General features: G+C 47.7%; 1 protein-coding gene across 1 annotated transcript in view; it reads left to right on the top strand.

The window, feature by feature from the left end:
* Positions 1-10807, top strand: part of LOC147101482 (vasoactive intestinal polypeptide receptor-like) — a 40964-nt gene extending 30157 nt beyond the window's left edge. The window contains exons 7-10 of the mRNA XM_085966024.1: positions 1801-1892; positions 2768-2897; positions 4471-4512; positions 9673-10807. Of these exons, the coding sequence (XP_085822150.1) occupies positions 1801-1892; positions 2768-2897; positions 4471-4512; positions 9673-9864 (456 nt within the window). The 3' untranslated portion in view covers positions 9865-10807. The remainder of the gene's footprint in view (positions 1-1800; positions 1893-2767; positions 2898-4470; positions 4513-9672) is intronic.
* The last annotated feature ends 2531 nt before the right edge of the window (positions 10808-13338 follow it).

Below are 13338 nucleotides of genomic sequence, written 5' to 3'. Positions count from 1 at the left end.
GCACCTTGAGTATTGTGTGCAGTTTTGGTCACCTTACCTGAGGAAGGACGTTCTTGCCATAGAAGGAGTGCAGCGAAGATTCACCAGGCTGATACCTGGGATGGCAGGAATGACGTATGAGGAGAGATTGTGTCGATTGGGCTTATACTCACTGGAGTTTAGAAGATTGAGAGGGGATCTCATTGAAACCTATAAAATTCTGTCAGGCCTGGACAGACTAGATGCAGGAAGGATGTTTCTGATGGCCGGGGAGTCCAGAACTAGGGGTCATAGTCTAAGGATAAGGGGCAAGCCATTTAGGACTGAAATGAGGAGGAATTTCTTCACCCAGAGAGTGGTGAACCTGTGGAATCCTCTGCCACAGAGGGCGGTGGAGGCCAGTTCATTAAATATATTCATGAAGGAGTTGGATATATTTCTTAAGGCTAAAGGGATCAAGGGATATGGGGAGAAGGCAGGGACAGGGTACTGAATTTGGATGATCAGCCATGATCTCATTGAATGGCGGAGCAGGCTCGAAGGGCCGAATGGCCTACTCCTGCTCCTATCTTCTATGTTTCTATGTTTCTGATTCAGAGAGTGCTGCCACTGAGCCACGGCTGACACCAAGAGGTACAGCTGAGGTCAGTAGACTTTCACGTGTGTAAACCTGCACCTTACCTTTCCATGACATTGCACCAGCCATGGTTATATTGTAATAATTGTAGTGCGTACAGTTCTGGTCTCCATATTACAAAAAGGATATAGAGGCACTGGAGAAGGTGCAAACAAGATTTACAAGGATGATACCAAAATTGAGAGGTTAGACCTATCAGAAAAGACTGAACAGGCTGGGGCTCTTTTCTCTAGGAAAGGGAAGGCTGAGGGGTGACCTGATAGAGGTCATTAAAATTATGAAAGGGTTCGATAGGGTAAACGTAGAGATGTTTACACTTGTTGGGGAGACCAAAACTGGGGACTATAAATATAAGACAGTCACTGATAAACCCAATAGGGAATTCAGGAGAAACTTCTTTACCCAGAGAGTGGTTAGAATGTGGAACTCGCTACCACAGGGAGTGGTTGAGGTGAATGGCATAGATGCATTTAAGGGGAAGCTAGATAAAACACACGAGGGAGAAGGGAATAGAAGGATATGCTGATGTGGTGAGATAAAAAGGGGTGGGAAGAGGCTCGTGTGGAGCATAGACACTGGCATGAACTAGTTGGGCCGAATGGCCTGTTTCTGTGCTGTAAATTCGATGTAAATCTCTGCAATTTCAGCTGGTCAAACTTCCCACAAGAGCTGTAATAGTTGAATCACGGTGGTGTTTCCAAAGCCGGGTGTTGTGGTACAGGCTGGAACTCCCTTCAATGGCGGTGATAGGAACTTACCAAAGGGGTTAAAATCACGCTGTGAACTATTAGAGCAAATTCTTATGAAATTCCTTATCTACTTTCTAACAGAGGGACCTAACATGTTTAAATTAAACTGGTTACCATCTCTAGGAGCATAGTTGACTATGGAAAATCATAATAAGTGCGAACACTAATATCACACAACACGATTTCACCCAGGCAGTACTCAGAGGCAGCTGTACGCAGGGGACATCAAACTATCCCTTTGCTCAGTCTAACTGTGGCGATGGTCCCTTTTAAAAAAAAAAAATCATCCATCGCCTTTTTAAAGTTGGAAATCTAAGCAAACCCTTAGATGGATTCTAAACACTTGCTTTTGCAGTTAAACAGAATGAAAGATGTTTTATCTTAGGCCAGAAGTGGAGAACACCACTGAGTTGTGATGTTTTCCTTTTTGTTTAGGTAAACTTTATCCTGTTTATCTCCATCATCCAGATCCTCATCCAGAAAGTGTATTCATCAGACAGTAGAGGAAGCGAATACCGGCAGTACCTGTGAGTACAGAGTGCCCCGCCTCATAACCCACACCGCAGCAAGAAACCCCACCTGATCTGGCGCCCAGCTTGTTCTGGTTTCATTGACACTCTTGCCGGTCACCGTTGGCTTTGTGTAAATCCATTCTTCCAATTGTTTACAGATTCGGGGCCCACGTTTTGACACACCATTCGATTACCCTGAACAAGGGCAATAGGGGTAAAGCACTTCCAGCACAGAGCAGCACCTAGCTGAAAGTTGGGCACACCACACCCCCTCCGCAAGATCTTCCATCCATTAAAATTAACACTATTTGACATCAATCTGGGAGCCAATCAGGAGCTCCCCAAGCCCAGGATAACACACGATTGTCAAAGTATGCAAAAACCCAACTGGTAGATACTTTCCCAGTACTAAAGCAAAATACTGCAGATGCTGGAAATCTGAAATAAAAACAGAAAATGCTAGAAATACTCAGCAGGTCAGGCAGCATCTGTGGAGATAGAAACAGAGTTAACGTTTCAGGTCGATGACCCTTCATCAGATACTTTCCCAGGGTCGGCGCTCTCTGGATCAGCTCCTAGGCTGACCATTGTAAAGTAACTGGAGCTGCCCCAGGGCCCAGGTAGCCCCTTCAGTTAGTGACATCAGTAGAGAGGAGTTCCAAAATGGTAGGTTTTGGCCGGGACTTCAAAGTTTCATTTTATATCCCGTCTATTTTTACATAGGTATTAGGAAGTTCTTCTCTGACCGCTACATTCCCGGAGGTCCCTTTCCCAATTAACCAAATGCAGCGGGTTGAAGAGCCTCTTTATTTATTTATGTCAAATAATTTCTTCTGCAAGTGAGATCCAAAACTGTTTCCAATTAATTGTTGCATTTCTTTTATTAAAAGGAGACTGGCCAAGTCCACTCTGCTCCTCATCCCGCTATTTGGGGTCAACTACATTGTCTTTGTATTTGTCCCTGACCATCTGAACGTCTACTTCCGGCTGGTGTTTGATCTTGCCCTGGGATCCTTCCAGGTGGGTAATCTGGCATTCTCTAGGTGACGTGTGGATGGAAATGACTAATAAACATAACTTTGGCCAAAACTGGCTTGGCATGGAAGATTGGAACAGGAGGAGGCCATTCAGCCCCTCAAGTCTGTTCCGCTATTCAATTAGATCCTGGCTGATCTGTACCTCAACCCCATTTACCCGCCTTTGCTCCATATCCCTTGATACGCATACTCAACAAAAATCTATTGATCTCAGTCTCAAAATCTCCAATTGAATTCAATTGGTTAAAAGAACTTTACTGTTTGAGGAGGTCATGCCCTTCAGAATCTGTGCTGCTGTTAACGAACAGTAAGAGCAATGGATAAAATGATTTTGGTGGTCTCAGTCTAGTTCTATCTGGTCTTGAGTTCACAGAGCAAGAATTGTCTCTCATTTTGCACTAAACTCAGTGGCCACAGGATGGTTGTTGTGTGAAATGGAAAAATGTCATACTAGTGCCGAGCAAGGATCTTCTGAAGTTGGGACTGAGGTACAAGGGACGATTTTAACCCCCCCCCAAGCGGAGACTGGGCAGGAGAGTTGTTAAAATCGACCTGGAGAATCCGCCGATGTCCCACTCCATTCCCATTGGCTGCTATTTTAATCTGCTCTTCTGAGAGGACAGCAAGAACACCTGCCTGAAGTGGGGTGGGGGGGGGGGAACTACTTTAAATATGCAGATCGGGCTCCAACTGCTATATTAACTGAGTGGAGCAGCTCCAGTGGGGGAATGGTGCAAACACTAATTGAACACCAGTGGGGTATTGGTGCAAACACTACTTGGAACACCAGTGGACTATTGGTGCAAACACTACTTGGAACACCAGTGGGGGATTGGTGCAAACACTACTTGAACACCAGTGGGGTATTGGTGCAAACACTACTTGGAACACCAGTGGGGGATTGGTGCAAACACTACTTGGAACACCAGTGGGGGATTGGTGCAAACACGAATTGAACACCAGTGGGGTATTGGTGCAAACACGAATTGAACACCAGTGGGGGGATTGGTGCAAACACTAATTGAACACCAGTGGGGTATTGGTGCAAACACTAATTGAACACCAGTGGGGTATTGGTGCAAACACTAATTGAACACCAGTGGACTATTGGTGCAAACACTAATTGAACACCAGTGGGGTATTAGTGCAAACACTAATTGAACACCAGTGGGGTATTGGTGCAAACACTAATTGAACACCAGTGGGGTATTGGTGCAAACACTAATTGAACACCAGTGGGGTATCAGTGCAAACAGTATATGCTATTGGAGGGATATCAGGATGTTCTTTTGGCTGGGGCTGCATGGAGGATGTAAGAATTTGGAGTGGAGCGAGGGGGAGGACTTGTCCCTCAAGTAGCAAATTGGCCAAGCGCTTGAATTCCCAATTCATGCAGTGCTGGCTCACAAAACTCCCAGAGGAAATTACTCCCTATCAGTCCACCGGGAACTCCATTCAAAATGTATTTCATTCAAGCTGAGTTTAATGCCTGAATATATAACCAGATAGTGCAGAGCGCACTCTGTGTGACCTTGCTTTACTTTCTCTGTTCCCAGGGTTTCATTGTTGCGATCCTGTACTGTTTCTTGAATGGAGAGGTAAGACCAACCACACTACATTGGACATTGATGTCAATAATGCATTGATATAGACCGTACCCCAGTGTTCAGACAATGATATTACAGCAGAGTATCAGGGGACTTTTGTTAGTTACAAATTTTAAACTCTTATTTTGGGTTGCAAGGTTCATTTTTCCTGCCACATTGGATGGTTTTGTAGGTATTCGTAGTCACCGATGTAGGTATTGGACGAATTCCTACTTAATAATCGAGTTCGACTCCAGGAGAACAATCAAAAAGGTTTTTAATGCAGGAACAGAGGAATTCAAACAGGTTGCTGAACTAGGTACAGGAGAGCCATAAAGTAGGTCTTCACCAGACGGAGACGCCACGAGGACTGAGTAGGCAGTCCCGTGAATTGCGTGATGACGTCATCGCGTTCTTCCCACGCTTGGGTAGTCACGTGACTTGCGTGACGACGTCATCTCGTTTGCCCGCGCTTAGGACGGTCACCTGACTTGCGACATGACATCATCACGTTTACCCGGCACCCGGCACTGCAGCTGGCCGTTGCGGCCGAAGTCGCGGGAGGCCGAGCTGGGCCGGCGGCTGTCGCGGGAGCGGGAGGCCGAGCTGGGCCGGTGATTGTCGCGGGAGCGGGAGGCCGAGCTGGGCCAGCTCGCGTTTACCTGCGTCATCGCGTTTGCCCGCGTCATCGCGTTCGCCCGCATCATCGCGTTAAAGGGAATTATGTAAGTAAGGGACACTCAGTGGTACCGCTACAGTTTGTTAAATATCGGCCCAAGCCAACTTATCCAATTGTCAGGAGGCTGGCTGCCAATCTTTGGCAGTTCCATCCCAGGGTCACACATTCAATATGGCGGCACATGAACCACGGAGTGTAGTCCTGGGCCCGCAGTCCCCGGACTGGTCTTCAGAGAACTCAAGGGAATTTTGGTTGGCTGCAGCTGCAAAGTCAACATATGAGTTTTTAGGAAGAGGTCAAGGCCAGTTAGTCCATCAAGCTTGTGCCTTGGTGATAGATCGGCAACATACCTCCTGCGACTTAAACCATTCTCCACAGGGGGCAACCTGCCTGGATTAGCTTTGCTAATTCCCTTCCTAATCTTGAAAGCTTCAGTCAGGCCACCTCAAAGTCTCCTCTTTCCAAAGAGAGCAATCCCACTTCTCTTCAACCTTTCTTCATAACTTGGAATCTTCCTGGCTGCTCTGCTAGGCTGCTGCTGCCCAGGTGATCAGAATGGCACAGAATGCTCCTGGTTGAGCCGGACCAAAGCTTTATACCGGAACAATGTCGATTTGAAGAGCAGATGTCTGGCTTCTGTCCTGTGTCAGAGTACACAGCCAACCTGCTCAACTCTACTCAGGCAAAGTGCCTATTTTACATTCCCATCTCATATGCCCTCTGGGTTGTACCAGATTGCTCAGTGTCGTATACATTTTGAATGGTCAATTGAGCAGGAAGTGTCCTATGGGCATTTTTCTTTTAATTCGTTTATGGGATGTGGGCATCGCTGGCAAGGCCAGCATTTATTGCCCATCCCTAATTGCCCTTGAGAAGGTGGTGGTGAGCCGCCTTCTTGAACCACTGCAGTCCGTGTGGTGAAGGTGCTCCCACAGTGCTGTGGGAGTTCCAGGATTTTGACCCAGCGACGATGAAGGATCGGCCAATATACTTCTAAGTCAGGATGGTGTGTGACTTGGAGGGGAACGTGGAGGTGGTGGTGGTCCCATGCACCTGCTGCCCTTGTCCTTCTAGCATATGGAAGGGTCTGCACTGTGGCTGATGTGCCCCCATGTCTTTATTGCAAAGGTTTTGTTTGATACCACAAAGTCTCGGGGGGGGCGATTTTCCTGCCGACCCACCCCACCTACCCTGGCGGGACCTTGGACCAGCAATTGGGACAGACAGTAAAGCATCTCAGACCTGCAGCTGCAGTACTGGCCCATGGGCTCAGGGCCTCCTGACCGCAGTGATGGCCTCTAGGACAAAAGATTGCAACAAAAAGCAGGCCACTCAGCTTTTCAGGCCTCCTTGGCCTTGCTGCTGGGCCCCTCAAACCCTCCGATCTGATGGGGGCCCATGTGCAAGACCCACCATCAGCTTCTTTGTGTAGCCCTGCTTCTAGGCATCCATTCAGGGCAACAAGAGGAAAATGATTGGCCAACCTCAATTCCATGGAAATCCTGGGGCAAAATAAAGGGGATGGAGACCCAGGTTTCTGCTTCCTCTTTCCTGACCTTTGCCCCCAGAGAGAAGACATTCCCCAGGCGATGGCCTCAGGATAATCAACTGTATAAAATTCATATCCCAATAATTTTCCAATGTCTTAAGTTGCAGCCATTAACAAATCTAGGAATTTTCATTTAGCATTTTCCACCAATGGGGAAGCAGCGCTAAGAAGAGCCACTGCCGATTCTTCAGGCCCAGAAAATTCAAACTGCACAGCCAGTGAGTAAAAGAAATAGGGAAATTCCCCCATTCTATAGTCCCAAGGGAGCATGGGTTGGAGTTCGGGCGACTACCCATAGTGCCGATTCTCCAACCTGCATTCTCTTCAATCCCAACTTCCCACTGGGGACAATCAGTTAGTGAGTTTACCCTTGTAAACACTAGTACAGCTGCGTTTCATGGGCTTTGTGAGCCAGTCTGCAGGTCGCACAGGCCATAGTTTGGATGCCCTGATCTACAGTCAACAGTGCCAGCCCCGGGATTCTGGGCTTTCTGGGGCTGTGCTGATAGTTGCCAGATGTGTTATGAATCATCACCATTGGCAATGCTGCTCCTGCGGTATACAGTGGGGGCTTTGGAGCAATGCAGACAAGATGTGTGTGCAAGAATCATCTACGAGTTCTTCATAGAAAGCAATTCACTATTGGACTAATAATAAATTAAATCACATCACAAGACTCCTCCAGAAGAAAGAAGAACAATTAATTTATGTACTTCAAGCCCAGGAAATGATCATCAGCCAAGTACATTATACCTTGGGATTTGCAAACTCATTATAAAGAGCAGCTACCTGTGTGTAAGTGTTAAGAGAACAGTATGTATTGATCAGAATCAACAGCAGACTTGGAGCGTATGGTTTTGTCTTCCTCTCCCATTCGCCCTCTTGCTACACTTTGTACATGAATTCCCACGCCCATGGTTGTCTCTGAGGACTAAGTTACTGACCAGGCCTTATCCCTGATGACCTCCTCATTTCTCTTGCCCTCCACACTCCCCCTGCCTGCTTCCAAACCGGTTGCTATGTGGAGTGACATCCTAAAGTATTTCTAGCTAAACCAGAAACATAAAGTGACCAGAGGAATTCTTACCCCCCCCCCCCCGCCCCAGAGTGTTTCAACATTACAGTCACGAGGATTGGGCCCTTTCCGCTTTTTGCAGTACATAATTTTTGCAGTAAGCTAATTCACTGATAAGAGTGAGAACTTTTACTACTTGACTATAGATGCCTGAGGGGTTAGGTGCGTTTTATTGAAAGCACTTCCCCGTAACCTTCCCCTTTAACACCCCACGATTACTGAGGTATGCTGCATGGAGATGGGCATTCCAATACATTAGGATTCGATTCAGATTCAGGATATTCCAATGCTTCGAATCCAAATTGGAATCTTGTTTGAACTTAACAATGTCAGTGCACAAACAAGAAAGAACCAGGGCCAGACTGCCAGGGATGAGATGTCGCCAGCCCTCCCCCCCATCACCCCCCGCCCCACTAGGGATCACGCGCAGGCCCACCCGCAAATAGGACATCTGGAATCTGACACATGTTCCCCAAACAAGAACACTTAGGGCTAGAAATTCGTTATAGCCAAGAAATGGGCAGTGTTTAGACTAAAAATGGTTAATTAGCGCCAGTTGAAAATTGTCTAGGCTGCACGCAAAATTCGTCCTTACTCCTCATTAGAATGATTGCAGTCATGATTCTCATCTAAAAACCCAAGCTCATTGGCGTTACACTGAAAGATGGACCAATATCGGGGGCAATCTAAACGCAAGTAATGATTGCCACACGCGTTGTTCATCGATGCTGCAGGGCAGTGCTGAGGGAGTGCTGTACTGTCGGAGGTGCCGTCTTTCGGATGCGACGTTAAACCGAGGCCCCATCTGCTCTCTCAGGTGGATGTAAAAGATCCCATGGCACTATTTCGAGGAAGAGCAGAGGAGTTCTCCCCGGTGTCCTGACCAATATTTATCCCTCAACCAACATAACAAAAATAGATTTTCTGGTCATTATCACATTGCTGTTTGTGGGAGCTTGCTGTGCGCAAATTAGCTGCCGCGTTTCCCACATTACAACAGTGACTACACTCTAAAAGTACTTCATTGGCTGTAAAGCGTTTTGAGACGTCCGGTGGTCGTGAAAGGCGCTATAGAAATGCAAGTCTTTATTTTTTTTCTTTTCATCCTCCTCGTCCTCTTCCTCCTCATTCTCCTCTGCCTCGTTAACTTCTTGAGGTAATCCCGCAATCCCGCACCCCCCATGACTGTGAGGAAGTGTTGTGAGCAGAAGCCTTTAACAAATAATGAGTGACTTCTGCACTTGAATCAACACTCCCTGTCACCAAAAAAACTTGAAATAACTAAAGAAAGCTGCTCCAGTTGCAGAAAGTAGCAAACAGGCACTGAAACTGCAGAACCCTGTTAGTTGGAGCTGATTGGGGACGGTGCCTTTAAACATCGCTGCTGCAGCCTGCTTCCTGCTGGTAGATGCCAGCTCTCCCTGTCATTGTACTGAGCGGCCGTTAAGGTAAGTGGCTATAATGAAGTTGGGAGATTGGACATCCAGTGAGCGTTGCACACTCACTGACGTCATGATCTCCATGATGGCCAGGTCCCTGCCGATCGAGTTTACTGGCAGCGCTACCAGCAACACTGATATGGCGTGTGGCGCTGGAACCGGCATCAGCTGTCATTACAGCTGTCAACGGCATTTTAGTGCCATGTCCTGGCGCTCACGTTTGGCGCACACCACACTAAATTTTCCCCCTAAAACTTAGACGCATGTTCCCCCAACTAGAACATTAAAAATGAGACAATTGTTTTCCTTTATTAGATTGCTGGAACACTTGACATTGTAGAAGCTTACAGTGAGTAAATGATTGAGAGATGCCATTTCTTACAATGACTTGGAGCCTCTTCTAAAGAATATTTTGTATTTGGTTCTTCAGGTGCAACTGGAGCTAGGCCGGAAGTGGCGGAGATGGTGTACTCAGTGGTACCTCACAGCCGATTCAAAATACTGCCCCCCTTCCATGGAGAGCCACACCATGAAAGAGGGCACTCAGCTATCCATGGTTTCCTGTTACAGCTCCCAAATCCAAGCTGCCAACAACGATCAAGCTGATTTGAATTTTGCCTAAGTACAGTGAGGTGAAAGTTCAGTTGGGTTTGGTAGTGAGGGTAACCAAACCATTCTGACTCAAGGGGCGATTATCTGAACACTCGGTACTGGTAGGGAGTCTCGCTCACTGGCCACGTGTATCACGAAATTGGAGCCAAGAAATCGTGGGCATCTTGACTTGCGTGACCACTGGGCGAAACCACACCACCAAGCTGTCTGCAGTCAGAAAATCGGCCCTATAATGTCATGCTAAAGGTAATTCGTATATTTCGGGATTTTTATTCATCAATATTGTAATTTGAAGTAGCGATGTATTAGAGAAAATTACATAGCTTCAATCTCACCGAGAAATAGCTGTCGCCGATATCAGCGGATTAACGTCTAACGGATTCATGTGATGTTTCTCTGAGCATTGTCAGCCCTGCATTAAAATAGTTGACACAGGAATGTTGTACAAACACATTAAGTGCTTTGTAGGATAAGCATCAGATTCTGCATTTTTTAAATGAATCCTAATGTTGTCCCGATTTCTCATTAAGCCATCGACCCTTGCTGGGGGACAGTTCTATTGATGCCCGCTGCCCTTCAGTCCCTCACGCAAGTGGTCATTCTTCATATGAAAGCCTTGACTTAATTGTGTGCAAAGCGCTCTGTGATGTTTCTGGTTTCGGAGAGGTGATAGGATGGTGTATCAGTGCAAAATGTTCTTTCTTTCCTTGCAGACATGTACCCATCACTGGGTTCCACCAAAAATATTCAAAGAAAAAGGAACAAATTCCAAATGCGAAACCACATTCATTATTCACACAGATGGATGTGTTTCCTCAGAGTCTGGCAGGTTCCTGCAGCTGTGTGTGAGGCTCAGGCAGCTGGAATTAGCTTTAGTTTATTCTCCGTTGGAGATGCTCACCGTCTTGTATGATACCAGGGAGAGGGGGAGTGAGGGTCAGGAGTGCGGAAGAAGGAGCTGGGGGGCGCAGATCAGTCGGGCGGGGGGTGGGGGGGAGAGCAGTGCTGTGGGCCAGGGGGCAGATCAGTGGGGCTGGGGTTGGGGGGAGGGCAGTGCTGTGGGCCGGGGGGGCAGATCAGTGAAGCTGGGGGTATGGGGAGGGCAGTACTGTGGGCCGGGAGCAGACCAGTGGGGCTGGGGTTGGGGCGAGGGTAGTGCTGTGGGCCAGGGGCAGATCAGTTGGGTGGGGGGTGGGGGGGTGGGGGGAAGGGCAGTGCTGTGGGCCGGGGGGCAGATCAGTGGGGCTGGGGGTGAAAACCAGTCGGATTGGGGAGCAGAGGACTGGAGTTGGGGAGCGGAACAGTGGGCCTCGGGAGCAGAGGAGTGGGGCTGGGAAGCGAAGCAGCGAGGGCAGGGGAGCAGACACGAAGGGCTGGGGAGTGGGGCTGGGGAGGGGAGATTTTGGGGGTCAGGAGTGAAGCAGTGAGGCTGAGAATGGAGCAGTTAGGAGGGGACCAGAGCGTGTAGCCAAGAAGCACATCGGTTGGGTAGGGAGCAGTGGGGCTGAGGAGCACAGTAGTTGTGTGCTGACAAAAGACCAGGATCAGGAAAATAAAAGCGAATCTGGTGCCTCTGGAGGCAACATTTCCCTGGTAAGACTGCCAAACTGCAAGGCTGTGGTGATCTCCCAAATTTGCAAAATGGCCTGAAGAGCCCAACTGATACTGAGAAATAATTCAAAATACAAAATAAAGGTGGAAGAAATCTGTAAAGTTCACTAAAATGTAGGAAATAGATGTAAGAATGGATAGTACCAAGAAAAGCCTCTCAGTTATGGAACTGGAGGGGAAGCCTACTGTGCCCAGTCACGGCCTCCGATTGCTGACAGACTTCATAAAGATTTGAGCATGTAATTGGAGGGAATGGTCAAATGATTACCAGCAACCAATCAAGTCATTAGAAAGGGATGACACAACATCAACCAATCGGCTCACTAAAAGAGGACACTTGAGCACGCTCAGTTTTTGTTACTGGTTTAGATGACTGTGATGTGCAATCACTCAGATGAATTTTGCAATCCACTTCTTGTGATCCAGGCTCCTCCTGGATCGTGCAGCTCAGCGAAAGCTTCCTGATGGGTCCTCCAAATCTCCACAGGACCAGTTACAGTAGAGAATCGACGTCACTTTTGTGCTGCTGGAGGGAAGTCTTGTCTGCTGGTAGACGAGGGGTCATTTAAGGGTAGAAAAGAGGTCATTTAGGGGTAGAATAGGGGTCACTTAGAGGTTCAACAGGGGTCATTTAGGAGTAGAATTGGCATCATTTAGGGGTAGCATGGGGGTCATTTAGCAGTAGAATAGGGGTCATTTAGAGGTAGGATAGTGTCAGTTTCTGTGTCGCTGGTAGTGCCTATCGGAAACTCGAGGCTATGTTGTGCCTGATGTTTTGATCATTTACATTAATGGTGGGAACATCGTGCACCACACACGCCCGAATTTCTGATCGGCTCTCCCGGCCACAGTGGGAGCAGTCTCCCTAATGTGGCCGAGCGGTGCAGAAAAGATCTTGGGCACTGGGCAGGGACGGGCCAGAGTGCGTTATCAGAAACCATTGGAATCCCTCCAATATTGGTTATTGCTGATTGGCAGTTTGTATTGATCATCCCTAAATTGGAACCTTGTTACACCTGAAGAGCGCTTGCATTTGTATCTCCTTCGTTTGCCTTATTGTTGTCGTATTGTGTCAAAGAAACCGTATTGTCCGCTTTAGAGGTTGCCATTCTTCAGCCGCAGTGTCCAACAATTGCCGCAAAATTGTTTTCCCCCCAAATTATGAGGAGGAGCAGAAGGTGAAAGAATATCCGGGGCAAGTAATTGGTGGAGCAGAGTTTGGTGGCAGTGATGTAATGGGGGAGGGCCAGTTCCCATTACAGGGTCGATTGTATTGCGCATAAAGTGGAACTCCGCGCAGCAGGTGACATATATCGGGAATTCAGACATGGAGGTGAGCAGGATTTTCCATTGGCTCTGAATCCCCAGCGTGGGAAGCTCTGTTGTCGCCTGCACCAGTCCTGTATGGAGTTACTCGGCCTACTGTCCACACCCAGGTTACAAGCTCTTTCTTGACCTGTAGGATTACGTTTCTCGATTCCAGCAATCCTCGTTTTACAAAAAGAAACTACAGCGGTTTATATACAGCATGGTTCTTTCACTGAAGACCCATAAGGGGAGGTTCAGCAACCCTATGCTCCCAGCACTGAGCCTCTCTAGGGAGGACTACTGGTCGGGGACTTGGGCCTACAGTGCTGTAGCCGTATCGCTAACCTGTGCTCCCTCCTAATGAGACACCAGTGGGGAGGGCAGGATTGATGTCAAACCCTAGTGATAACAAGGTCTTAAAGATGCACATTTTTTTGTTTGTTTTCTCGCTAATTTCTCTCAACCCATTATTGCGTGTGAGCAGCACTCAGTACAACCAAACAACTGTTGCTTTCTGCCACTATCGCCCCCCTAATTATGGGCATGAGGAGGACATGGCCCGTGG

This window comes from Somniosus microcephalus, chromosome 24, assembly GCF_052327205.1.
Source record: "Somniosus microcephalus isolate GS21.2 chromosome 24, FLI_Smic_1.0, whole genome shotgun sequence".
NCBI lineage: Eukaryota > Metazoa > Chordata > Chondrichthyes > Squaliformes > Somniosidae > Somniosus > Somniosus microcephalus.
The sequence above is the reverse complement of the archived record's forward strand: the minus strand, read 5'-3'. Positions and strand labels throughout refer to the sequence as shown.